This window comes from Lynx canadensis, chromosome E2, assembly GCF_007474595.2.
Source record: "Lynx canadensis isolate LIC74 chromosome E2, mLynCan4.pri.v2, whole genome shotgun sequence".
Classification (NCBI taxonomy): Eukaryota; Metazoa; Chordata; class Mammalia; order Carnivora; family Felidae; genus Lynx; species Lynx canadensis.
In genome coordinates, this window is record NC_044317.1 from 57,516,767 (window position 1) to 57,529,913 (window position 13,147).

General features: G+C 48.8%; 1 protein-coding gene across 7 annotated transcripts in view; it reads right to left on the reverse strand.

Moving 5' to 3' along the window:
- Positions 1-7,795: 7,795 nt before the first annotated feature.
- Positions 7,796-13,147, reverse strand: part of NLRP12 (NLR family pyrin domain containing 12) — a 33,530-nt gene continuing 28,178 nt past the window's right edge. For 4 of the 7 annotated variants that reach the window (XM_030298226.1, XM_030298224.1, XM_030298230.1 and 1 more), the window contains 3 exons: positions 12,761-12,931; positions 10,906-11,076; positions 7,796-10,224 (listed from right to left, as the gene is read on the reverse strand). In XM_030298226.1, the coding sequence (XP_030154086.1) occupies positions 10,137-10,224; positions 10,906-11,076; positions 12,761-12,931 (430 nt within the window). In that variant the 3' untranslated portion in view covers positions 7,796-10,136. Of the gene's footprint in view, positions 10,225-10,905; positions 11,217-12,760; positions 12,932-13,147 lie in introns of those variants that run through there. The other 3 variants (XM_030298225.1, XM_030298228.1, XM_030298227.1) reach the window with 3 other exon arrangements.

Below are 13,147 nucleotides of genomic sequence, written 5' to 3' on the forward strand. Positions count from 1 at the left end.
GAGGGTGAGAACACAGAACGTGTCTAGCACAGGAGTCAGGTTATTAGCACTTGCTCCCTAAAGGGAAGATTAGTCGTGATTATTTGGTCATGGGGCAGAGAGAAGGGAGAGGGAGGGAGCAGGCATGCAGGAGAAGGGTCTGGGGAGCACGCCCCCCTCCAGAGGGTCAGACCTGCACCACGGTGTATTGTAAGTGAATCTTTGAGGCCAGCAACTCCTGGGTGACATAATCTGGGAACTGGGTGAGGCTAAACAGAGCCTCCAGTTCCGCCTTCTGATGAGAGGTGAACGAGGTACGCTCTCGGCTTCTCCTCTTCGGTTTGGCTGTGGAGAGGGGGACGTTTGGTTAGCCCGCACCTGCCATCTCTCCATGCACGATGATCACAGACTCTAGAATGCAGTCTGTCCCCTTACTGTCCCTGTCCCCTTACTGTCCCAGCTGTTTGCCCTGGCACTTTGTTTTCCACTCAGCTCTGACTCCCTTGAAAATCTGTTCTAAACAAGAGAAGACCAGGCCCGACCCCCAACCCGGGCGGTTCAGTCAGTTAGGCACCTGACTCTTGATTTTGGCTCAGGTCATGATCTCATGGTTTCGTGAGTTCAAGCCCCCTGTTGGGGCTGCTGACAGTGTGGAGCCTTGTTGGGATATTTCTCTCCTCTCTCCTGTCTCTTTCTCTCTGTCTCTCAAAATAAATAAACTTAAGAAAGCGAGAGAGAAGACCAGTTTTTGAGTGCTCTGTCTACTTTCTGTCTCCCACTGCTGGAAATTGGCATCCTTTTTGCTTCGTTAGAGGCCACAGTTTGTTCTTTTTGATTCAAGGAAGCAACGTCTTCTAGATGTCTCACTATCCCCTGTTTGTTTATTTTTTAAAAAATTTTTTAATGTTTATTTATTTTTGAGAGACAGACTGAGTACAAGCAGTGGCGGGGGCGGGGGGTGGGGAGGGCAGAGAGAGAGGGAGACACAGAATTGGAAGCATGCCGCAGGCTCCAAGTTGTCAGTGCAGAGCCTGATGCGGAGCTCGATCCCACGAACCATGAGATCATGACCCGAGCCAAAATCAAGAGTTGGGCATTCAACCGACTGGCCCGCCCAGGCGCTCTTTTTTTACCAAATTTGGCCCAACAAAAAGTTTAGACTCTGAGACTTTATTAAGCTCAAAAGAAAATTAAATAATCACAGTTCCACCCAAAATATGACATGGGGGATAAAATGGGTACAGTCTACTAATTTTTAAGGAAAGATAATTCCACGATCTAATAAATTATTCCAGGTGAAACAAGGGGATAACTTCCCAACTGGTGTTGGGAACCCATCACCTTCAGTGGTGTGCTCGAGTCGGCTCATACTGGCTGGCAAACCTCAATGCGTTGGCAGCTTGAAATCCACCACTTTTGAAGTATTTTGGGGAGAGACAGCATGAACGGAGAAGGGGCAGAGAGAGAGGAAGACACAGAATCCAAAGCAGGCTCTAGGCTCTGAGCTGTCAGCACAGAGCCCAACGTGGGGCTCGAACTCACGGACTGTGAAATCATGACCTGAGTCAAAGTCGGACGCTCAACAGACTGAGCCACCCAGGCACCCCTTGAAGTATTTAAATCACTGTAGTTGGCAAATACAAATTAGGGCCCCTCATGGCCACCTCCAGCTTACCTGCTCTCTGGTCCGCCATTTCTGCTTGGCTATTGGGGAGTCGTTGTTCAAGTGTGCTATTCTCAAACGTTCTCTGAGTGGGAACAGAAGGGGTGTAAATCCAACCATGCCCTTCCTACATTTCTCCAGACCCACCCTGCCTCTTCTGAAAGGCCACTCCCTCACTCAGTCCACTCAATAAAAGCTTCCAGAGCCCAGTGTAAAGAACACGGGGGTGCAATGGGGCCCCAGCCAGTGGCCGCATTAGTAAGACCCCAAGACAGTAGGGGAACAGTAAGTGCATATATAAAGAAAAGACCAGTTTGGCTGGATTTTGTCATGATACTGGCATGATATGAAATGTTTTTATGGGACTAATTCTGGAAATATTCTTGGGTGTCACAACTGAGTGGGGAGGAGGAGAGAAATACTACTGACTTCTAGAAGGTAGAAGCCAGAGATGCTATTAAGCATCCTACAATGCACAGAACAGCCCCCTACAACAGAAAATTATCCAGTCCCCGATGTCAGTAGTGCCTGGGATGTGAAACCGTCATTGAATCAGATCTTTTTGCCAATATTTAAATTTGAAGTATTTCCTACAATACCTCTGCATCTATTGAAAGTTGTGTCATATTGTTAGCAATGAACCTGCTACGTCGATGATCATCACATACACTTTATAATACAAAACCAGTCCTGGGTTGCTAAGGTCCGCATCCCCCCCTGCCCACCGTCGGTCATTTGTTAATATTAAATTGCTATTTTTGTTAATCATCATTGATCTGGACCAAAATTTTGCTTAATTGATTTCACATCTGCGTTAAGAAATGTGTCTGCCCATAATTTTCTTTTTCATAATATTATTTTTTATTTTTTTCTTCATAATACTTTTAAAATTTGATGTCCAGGTGACTCCAGGCTCATGAATTTTTGTGTGATTTTTCTTTCTTTTTCAATCAGTGACGCTATCTAGCTATCGTGAGGATTAGGAAAGAGGTAGGTGAGCTGAGGGGAGCCTTTGCTGTATTGTGGCCTCAATTATTTTTAGAAGTGCAAGGTCTGAGTTCAATTCAGTTAGTTAAGTACTTCAAGAATTGACAACCCACAGCCCATTGGCCAAAGTTGATGTTGGCCCTTTGTTTACATTCTATAGTCTGGTCTGCAAAACAGAAAATATTAACTATCTGCCCCTTTACAGAAAAAGTTTGGTGATCCCCTGGTCTACTTCATTATAGGTCAGTCAATGGGGTCATTGTTTTTCTTCCTTTTCTTTCCTTTTTTTAAAAATATTTTTCCAGAAAATTGTCCAATTTTTCTGTTTTTGCATTTATTAGCCAAAAAATTTTATATTCCTTTTCATACTTCATTTTAAGCTTATTTATTTTGAGGGGAGAGAGCATGAGCAGGGGCAGGGGGAGAGAGAGAAGGAGAGAGAGAATCCCAAGCAGGCTCCACCCTTGTCAGCACAGAGCCGGAAACAGGGCTCAAACCCACAAACTGTGAGATCATTACCTGAGCCAAAATCAAGAGTTGGACACTTAACTGACTGAGCCACCCAGGTGCCTCAAATTTTCATATTTTATTTTTAATAGTCTCTAACACATCTCTTTACATATCTCTATTTTTTTAATTTTTAAAAATTTGATTTATATGTATTTTTTCTAATATGTTTTTTGGTGCCTTTTTCTATGTTCTTGTTCAGTATTTTATTAGCCCTGAAAGAGCTCATTTTATTCATCCTTTTTTTTTTTCCAGTGTGAGCATTCTCATATTTAATAGCATCTTTAAAATAAGTGTCACCACCTGGTTCCAAAATGAAATCTGTAAATAGTAATATAAGTTTGAATGAGGCAAGTGTATGTTTGCAAGGCTCATTGGACCGAAGGAATCTCTTTGGCAGGTAACCTTGTAGAACTAAGGGATTTTTGTTTATCAGAGGCTGTGAGATCTCTGTAAGGAAACCACAGTTTCTCTCCAGGTCCTTTTGATACCCCTTTTGATCTGTCCCAGTGAAGCTATTGGTTTACTTTTTTTTTTTTTTTAATGTAAGTTCTGTACCCAATGTGGAGCTTGAACTCACAACCCCAAGATCAAGACTTGCATGCTCTACCGACTGAGCCAGCCAGGCGCTCCTTTGTTTTCCTTAAGACATCCTCATACCTTTTAGTAAAATCTTCAAAGCAGATTCGTAGTTTATTATGAAGTCTGACGAGTCGGGGGTCACTAGCTATTTCAGATAGAATCACCTGGGCAACTTCCACCAGCCCCTGATTACCTACAGATCCCTAGGGTGCCGTCTGAAATATTTTGGGGTCTGCTGGATCCTGCAGGGTTGCAAATACCTACTGTTGTGTTTTCTGCATATCTTCAGTACCAGCTTTGGTTGGATTAAGATGATCTCCTCTTTGTGAGTGACACCGATCCTTGTCTTAACATAAGGGAGGAGAATGGTCAGAATGGGGCTTCTGTTTGAATTGTTCCGGAAGTTCCCCACGGCCATGACCGTCTGAAGGGAAGGGTATACGGTAAAGATCATAATTGTCGTCAAAATCTGTGATTCTGTCCTTCATCCCATGTGTCAGAGTATGGCTCCCTTTGGGTAATCCAAATACATGCTTCATTAGGATCTAATCTGAGTAATCCTTGGTGACTTCCACCACAGGCTCTCCAGATCTCCACAAAGTTGCTGCACTCTGTGAGAGATCTCTGCACATGCGTTTATTGCAGGCTGTGCCGTCCAAAAATCCCAAACTTGGTGCCATAAAGACCAACACGAAAACAGGAACTCTCTATTGTGCTCTTTTACTTTAATTTCTGTTCTTATTTTATCACTGCCTACTTTCCCATTTTAGTCATCACTCCTATGTCTTTGGGTTTATAAAAGCTTTAGTGGCGCCTGGGTGGCTCAGTTGGCTAAGCATCGACTTTGGCTCAGGTCATGATCTCGCGGTCCGTGAGTTCGAGCCCCATGTCAGTCTCTGTGCTGACAGCTCAGAGCCTGGAGCCTGCTTTGGATTCTGTCTTCCTCTCTCTCTGCCCCTCCCCTGTTCATGCTCTGTCTGTCTCTGTCTCAAAAATAAATAACCATTAAAATTTTTTTTTGAGGCTTTGGCTATAAAAACTCTAAAGTACAATTACTTTGCTGTCCCATGGTCCTACATTTCTCATTTTCTTTTGGTTTCCAGGTGGATGGGGGCTCCCATCTTTGAGTTTACTCCTGTTTGGTGTTTTTTTTTTTTTAATTTCATTGTGTTACTTTTTTTTTATTGTAGTAAAATATACATAGCATTTACCGTTGTTTATCATTTTTAAGTGTACAGGTCAGTGCCAACACGTACGTTCACACCTTTGTACAATGATCACCACTGTCCGTCACCAGAACTTTTTCATATTCCCAAACAAACTCTGTCCCCATTAATAAAACAATAACTTGACATTTCCCACACACACACACCCCCACGCCCTGACAGTTACCATTCTACTTTCTGTCTGTATGAACTTGACCAATCTAGGTACTTTGTCTAAGTGAAATTGCACAATATTTATACTTTGGGGAGCAGCTTGCTTCACCTCAGTGTTTCACAGGACATCTTCAGGGCTCATCCATATGGTCGCATGTGTCAGGATTTCCTAGCTTTTTGAGGCTGGATAATAGTCTATTCTATCGTATCTATACATCACATTTCGTTTATAAGTTCATGCCATTGATTGCTATGTGGATTGTTTCTATCTTTTGGCTATTGCATTTTAAGTTTATTTATTTATTTTGGGAGAGAGCATGGGAGGGGCGGAGAGGGAGAGGGAGAGAGAGAGAGAATCCCAAGCAAGGTCCACAGTGTCAGCACAGAGCCCGATGCGGGGCTCAAACTCACCAACATGATCTCAAGTGAGATCATGACTTGAGCTGAAACCGAGAGTCGGAAGCTTAACTGACGGAGCCACCCAGGCTCCTACCCTCCCCCCGCTTTTTTTTTAGAGACAGCGTGAGAGGGGTGCCTGGGTGGCTCAGTTGGTTAAGTGTTGGACTGTGGGCTCAGGTCATGATCTCGCGGTCCGTGAGTTCGAGCCCCGCGTCGGGCTCTGTGCTGACAGCTCAGAGCCTGAAGCCTGCTTGGGATTCCGTGTCTCCCTCTCTCTCTGTCCCTCCCCCACTCGTGCTCCGTCTCTGTCTCTCTCTCTCTGTCAAAGATAAATAAACATTAAAAAAAAAGAATAGAGCATGAGAAAGCAAACAGGGATAAAGGGCAGAAGGAGAGAGAGAGAGAGGGAGGGAGGGAGAGAATCTTAAGCAGAACCTGACTCGGGGCTCAATCCCAGGACCCTAGGATCATGTCCTGAGCCCAAATCAAGAGTCAGACGCTCAACGTACTTAGCCACACAGGCATTCTGCATTGCATTTTTGTTATATGCATTGCTTTGGAAAATAGGGTCCATGTGATATCACTTGCGTGATGTGTTGAGGCTTCTTTAGTATGCTGTTATTTTTAGTAAGATTGACTGTATGAGGGAAGAGATTATGAATTCTGTATTCATAATCCATAAGGAATGGTTACCTCTGGAGTAACCAAATTGTACTCAGTCACCTACAGAATGAGAGAGGCTGGGAAGGGGTAAAGGTAGGGGGGGCTTAGACAGGAGTCTCAAGGGAAATGTTTGATTTTAAAAAACATGGAAGCTCCCAACATCCACGTTTATAGGAATGTGCAGCAATATTGAGATGACGTAATAGGAACAGCAATTCTGTTTGCTCGTTTTGGGGAGGAAGGCTTTTTTTTTTTTTCCTGCTGATTGATTACTCTATTGCTATAGGTGTTAGGTTTTGGGCCAGGGACCATTCTTCCAGGAGAGGAGACTCACCTGGCCCCCAAGCACTAAATGCTGAGAACACCCTGCCCAACCCCTCCCGACCCCAGAAATGTCTCCAGACCTCACCAATTATCCCCTGGGGAGAAAAAAAAAAAAAACACCCCTGATTGGAAACCACTGTTCTAGGTGATTAAAAACCCAGGGTCTTCTTTATGTATCCCTTTTACCCTTCGTGGTACGTCCCAGAAGTTCAATAAACATAATACATATTATGCTTAAATATTTGCTGAAGGAATGACTGATTCCCAGGAATTCCCAGGAGGTGAAATTACTTTCCTTTGAGGATTTGGCATTTCCCTAGTCCTGGTGACGGACCAAACAGAAAAGTAGTTTCAGAAAACAGGTGAGGGTGTGTCTGACCCAGACCAGCTCCAATCAGAGGGGCTAGGGTGGGTCTGGGCGGAGAAGGAGAGAAGGGAGTGAGCTTTCGGTTTATATAAGAGCCCAGCAGCCCAGACCTCCCTGCCTGAGACTGGTCGTGGCCTTCCTGCTTTCTTCTTTGTGAGTATCAGCTGTCTCTTTTTTTTTTTTTTTTCCCCCTTCCTTCCCCCATCTCCCATCTTGGAGATGTTTCCCTTACTTCCTGCATTCTGATCATGCACTGACGGCTTTTCCCCCGCCCCTTGGCCCCTGTTTCCCCAGCTCCCAAGCTCCCAAGCTTTCTCAAGGACTCTCCCCATGTGGTGTGTTCGCCATCTTTCTGGGGTTCTTGCCTACAGGTGCCCCGTGGGTGTAGCTGGGGTTCATTTTTCAAGGGTGTTTAGGGTAGGAGTGGCCTTCAGGGTAGTAAGGCTGTTCCAATCATCCATGTGAAGGCCTAACTACAACCGCCCCCAAGTTCCTAAGTTACCCACCACCGTGGTTAAATTCCTTGGGCCTGGGGTGACGGATACATACATGGGCAGTGTTCTCCTTAGCTGAGCTATTTCTGTGCTAATCGGGCGGTTTGCGTGAACTTTGACTTCTAATAAATCTTCACTTTAGTGTACCGCTTCCCAGACTTCTAGGGTCAAGGTGGGTTTAATCCAACCCTGCAAGCGATTTCTGCCTGGCAGGTGGGATGGTTGGCGTTCCTTAAACACAGTCTGTGGTACTCAAACTGTGGGGGCACTTTCTGTTCTAAGTAGGAAAGTGCCGCCATTTTTTGAGTGTCACCGATTGGGAAGATCCCCTCGGAACCGTGGGGTGGGTCCTTAGAAACCCGTCGGGTTCTTCCGAGCCCAGTCCGGGCTCCCTCTGGGCAATGCTCTGCTCTCCCGTGGTACTCAAATGTGGAAGCACTCTTCAGACAAATCAGTGAAAAGTGCTACTATATTTGGGTGTCACTGGTGGGCACCATCAGCGGAGTCCCTCTTGGTGTCGTCAGACTGTCACAGCTTATGTATCAACTGCTGAGCTCTCCAAGGCAAGTGGGGTGTCGGGGCAGAGAATGGGCTGGAGATCTACCTTTGGTTTTTGCGAGGTCAACACCTATGACCTGGCCATGCATAGCGCCCCTAATGCGTTCATAACCTGAGACTTTTTTCTGCACCTAGATGTCCCGGTGGTGCCTCCAGCTAGGAGGCAAATCCTTCGCAGTGCTCAGACTGGGATACACAAAATGGGGGCACTTCCCGTTCTCTGTCTGGAAAGTGCTCCCATTTTTGTGTGTCCTTGTCTGAGGAAATCCTCAACGTCCTAGAGCTTGGAAAGCTGAACTTCCCAGCCTGCTGTCCTGGACCCAAGCTGCGGCTTCCAGCCCACCCATCCCTCCAGCAGGCTGGCTCCCCCCACAGCCATTTGTTCTAATGGAGTGTGGTGTACAACCTTTAGCCCACGGGTAGCAAGAAGCCAAGGACCGGTTTTCCCTCTGATGCCTGTGAATGCCTTTTCCCTCTGAATGCCTTAACCCCTTTATTCTACGTTGAGTCCCAGTTCAGGCTCTTAGAACGAGCAGAGGAGGGGCAGAGAACGCCAAGCGTGGTCTGCTCTGGCAACGATGCGAGGCAACGCGAGGATTAGGACCCGAGCTGCAACCGAGTCCACATGCTTCACCGACTCAGCCACCACCCAGGCTCTCCGGTCCTATTTTAGCCTTAACATCTCCAAATGGTGAAACACTTCAATAAAATAACCATGATTTTGTGTGGGTTTGTGGCTTTGTTTAGAAATGGGCCCTTGGCTTTTCGGCAATGTGGGAGGGAAGGGCTGGATCATCTCTGCTCCCCCCGCCCTTACACCTTCAGTAAAGGAAGTCTTTGACCTTAAAACAGGTTTTGTAGAACATGAGAAACCAATTGAGCCCTGAGAAGTCCTGGACTTCCCCACCATAGTTATAGGGACATGGGTGAAGTGTCCTCCATTCAGATTGGCTACAGGCAAAGCCAAGATTGCACATTGGGAAAGAATCACAAGGAAAGGGGGTGTATCTTAGAGCTAAACGCCTAATTGCGGGTTCTTCAGTGAGTGGGTTAATGGTACCAAGCGAACACTAGCTTGGTTGCTCCTAAGACCTTGAGGATGTCAGGGCGGCTTCCATTTCAACACTTGCCTCCTAGAGGGCTGTGCCTGAAATTGGCTCACACCAAGGAGCAGTCTTGCCCCAGCATTCTAGACCTTGTCAGACCAGGATCCCCTCCCACCACTCCTCTTCCAAGGCATGTTAACATATTCCTACAGCCCCAGACATGTGCATAGGTCTTCCTGGAGGCCACCTAAGGGCCTGGGTGGTGAGTGGGCCAGGTTTCTCCTTGTTCAGCTTAGCAAAGGGTCTGGGGCATGGTTTGTGGGGTTGTAAGGGGCTGGAGGACAGACCAGTCAAGGGCGCTCAGGAAGGAAAGGCCTTGGTTTCAAGAGTCAAGTGTTAATGAGACCCTGATGTCCACAGGAATGTCTGCAGAGTCGGAGTTAGCTCCCTTTTCCAGGCCTTCATGGGCTCCAGGGTCACTTTCCTCCATAAGCTCCAGGTGCTCCCTGCTAAGTTCCAGCCTTAGGCTAATGTCTTCATTTCAGCACACGCATGGTGTCCTTGGGCGTTCCTGGGATCAATCAACTGGCTTGGATTGAGTCCCTCTCTCCAGTCCCCAACTAGGAAAGTGGTTTCGCCCGTGTCCTCTGCAGCATGGGACAGGTCACAGGCCAGCCTACAGTGGGCTAATCCCGGTGAGGTATCCGGCCATCGGGCAGGACCGAGTGCAAAGCAGGACTGCAAGGGAGTGGGTGGCGGGGCTGCTGGCCTGACCGGTATTCTCTGGCACCCGGCCCGGCCTTCAAGACTGTCTAGCACCCTCACGGCACCGCTAATCCTCAACTTTGCCACAAGTGCCATTTCGGCTGCAGGCCCGGCTGGAGGGGGCTGTCTTGTGTGTTACAGGATGGATCCCCAGCATTTGGGGAATCCTGACATTGCCAAGTATCCCAGGGAGGGGTGCAAAAATTGCCCTCGGCTTAGAGCCCCTGCTCGAGAATCCTCAGGTCCTGTCCATGACCGTAGCATCCCCCAAACTGAAGCTCCAAGCTCCAGGCTCCAGGATGCCGTGACCCAGTCCCCAAGCAGACAGGATCCATCCTGCATGGGAGCGCTCATCACCGTTGACCAGCGGGGTCCTGGGATGCTCTCCCGCTGCCCTGCCTTCAAGAGGAGAGCTAGAGCCATTCAGCAGCCAACGTCCAGGTGAGGTCTTGTGCCCCGAAGCACATCCAGCCTTCTGTGCGTCATTTTGTTCAGGTCCATCCCAAATAACCTGAGGACACAGCGGGAAAGGTCATCCCAGGCCCAGGCTGCGGCATTCCAAGGTAACCTCAAATCTCTCACACGTCCTGCCTTGTTAACATAATCCCATCATCCGGTACTTGGTTGGGAACCGAGTCCCATGGGGAGGTAGGCTGGACTCTGAGCTACCACACTATCCCAAGTCTCTAACCTCTTCACTGGTTTAATTTGTGGCCATCGTTTTTTTTTTTTTTTAAATGTTTTTCTTTATTTTTGAGAGAGAGAGACAGAGCATGAGCAGGGGAGGGGCAGAGAGAGAGGGAGACACAGAATCCGAAGCAGGCTCCAGGCTCCGAGCCATCAGCCCAGAGCCCGATGCGGGGCTCGAACTCACGGACCGGACCGCGAGATCGTGACCTGAGCCGAAGTCGGACGCTCAACTGACTGAGCCACCCAGGCGCCCCAATTTGTGGCCATCTTTAAGAAGAAGCAGCCAGGGTTCCCCCCTTTTATAGATGGGGATATTGAGGAGCGAAGAGGCCGGAAGGCCTCCGCATCCCACACTGCTTGCATACATTAGTGCATGAAGGAGACGTTTCCGAATCTTTTGGCCTACTTGCCCATCTCCAATGGGCGTCTCGATTGTTGACCCTCACTCCCAACTCCAAGCCCCAGGCCCCGCCTCCTTCAGAACCAGAAACCCGTCTCTCACCAGAGCACTCGAAGTTTGCAGCCAGGATGACTCAGCCCTTTGCACAGCAGCCTGACCCCCGTATCCCCCAGGGCGTTGTTGGTCAGATAGAGCTCCGTCAGGGTCTGGCTGACGCCCAGGGCGGAAGCAAGATGCTCACAAGCTTTGGCTGTGAGGCCACAGCTATCCAGCCTGTGGAAGACAGTGGTGGAAGCAATATAAGGAGCTGCTTTGGGGCAGTGTCTTCAAGGGGATTCAGGGTGATGGTTTTAGGAGACCGATTTCAGAGAAAGCAGAGTGGTGCCCAGCCAGTCCAGGTTAAGGCCAATGTGCTGGAAAACATTTAAGGGAAGCATTTAAGGATGGTTCTCAACTCACAACTTCATCTCCATAGGTTACCCACTGATTTCGCAGTCCTACCCATTCCCCTTTATGGTAATTCGATCCCCGTCTGTCAATGAAACCCCGGTCTCAGTCCGGGGTTCACACTGTCCTTGAGCTCAGGATCCAGGCCTAAGTCGATTGGTTCCCCTGTCTCCAAGTCACCATGAATGGTTTCAGTTGGACACAGGGCCCACCCAAAACCAGTGCATCAGACCCATACTTGATTTCCCGAGCTTTCTCTTTCAGAACTTACACCCGGTAAGAAGTTGTGTTTCGTCAACAAGCAGGATCAAGGCAAAGCTTATTTGAGAAAGGAGCCAATACAGCAACGAGGGGGGGAAGATAATGGAGATCAAGAATCCCAAATGCCTAGATCAAGCCATACCTGAAGCCAATTTTCAGTTACATAAGTCAATCTCTCTCTCTCTTTTAGGAGCCAGTATGAATTGGGCTGCCACCTGCCCAAACAATATGCCATCTGATTCTCTCTAATTTCCAATCTGCCTCCCACTGTGTTTCTTTCCTGAATTCTCTGCCTTTCCGGTAACAATAAGAATGGGTAGCACCTACTGAGGCACAACGGTGTGCCGAGCACCTTGCTAAGGGCTTTGCGTTTACTTCATTTGTTCCTCACAGCAACTTTTGAAAGAAGTAGTATCACAGCAGGGATGTTAAGTGGAAATATTTTAATCTTAGTTTGGCTGAGGCTGTGAGGCGAGAGATGCCAGCTCCCAAAACGAGGTACAAGACAACAGCTCGGGACTCGCAGAGGAAGAGAAAAAACCAGCTTGCTGAGGAAGAACCACCCACGTCACAGGTGCAGGGGGGTCAGGAGAGGAAGATGAGGGTGCAACCTGTAGACGGGGTGTGCAAGGAGGTCGGTCGCCACGGGCAGGCGCCTCCCCGGGGTGGGGGTGGAGGGTCCCTGTAAGAATGCGCATATGATCCCCGGGAGAGGTGCCTGCCAGATGGGGGGTGGGGAAAGTGCTGTCCCTGAGCCCCATCCCCCCGCCCCCATCCTGATGCCCACCTACCCAGACCAGCACATAAGCCAGAGCCTCGGAAATGACAATAGAAACAGTCCCTCGGGGTGGAAGCCAGGCGAGTTTTGGGGACAAAGAAGGAGGAGGAGTGATAATTCACATTTGACTGAAATTCACACTGGAACAGATTGACTTTTTATTATATAAAGGTCACTGAGAAGCCAAGAATCTGCCCAAGTAAATGTCAGCGGAGAAGAGGAAAGTTTACAGAAAATGTTTACAGGCAACGATGGAAGGTAAAGTGAGGCATTTTTATGTTTGCCTCCTGCAGAGAATAAATTACCGCCTGAGCTCTCTGCGGGTTTTCTCTCCACCTCGGGGCTCCCGCTGGCCCTCTTCCAGAGCGGGGGAGGGATGTCCCTCCGATAGAAGCACAGGGCAGAGATCCGCCCCCAGCCGGAGACCGCCCCCGCCAGGCCACCAGTCCCGACGCCCAGGGCTCAGCTCACCACAGTTTCTGGAGTCTGCAGGTGGGGTGTCCCAGCCCCTCGCACAGCGGCCACATGCCCCTGTCGCCCAGGTCATTGAAACTCAGATCCAGCTCCCGTAGGTGGGGGTTGACCTGGAGCACAGCACCGAGACCCTCACAGGCGGCCGAGCCCAGCCTGCAAATGCCCAACCTGGAAGACAGAACGCACAGAGGCGAGCTGAGTCACCCCAAAGGCGTCCCCGGGGAGGGTTTCTTTCTGTCCAGCTGCCCGTGCAGAGAGGTGACCAGACACCATCCCCCCCCCCCCCCCCCCCCCCCCCCCGACCAACCACCACCGGAGGCAGAAAAAGGGAGAAGCAAGGGGCAGGTGGGTGGGAAGACGGGAGGCAGAGAGAAATAGCAAAGA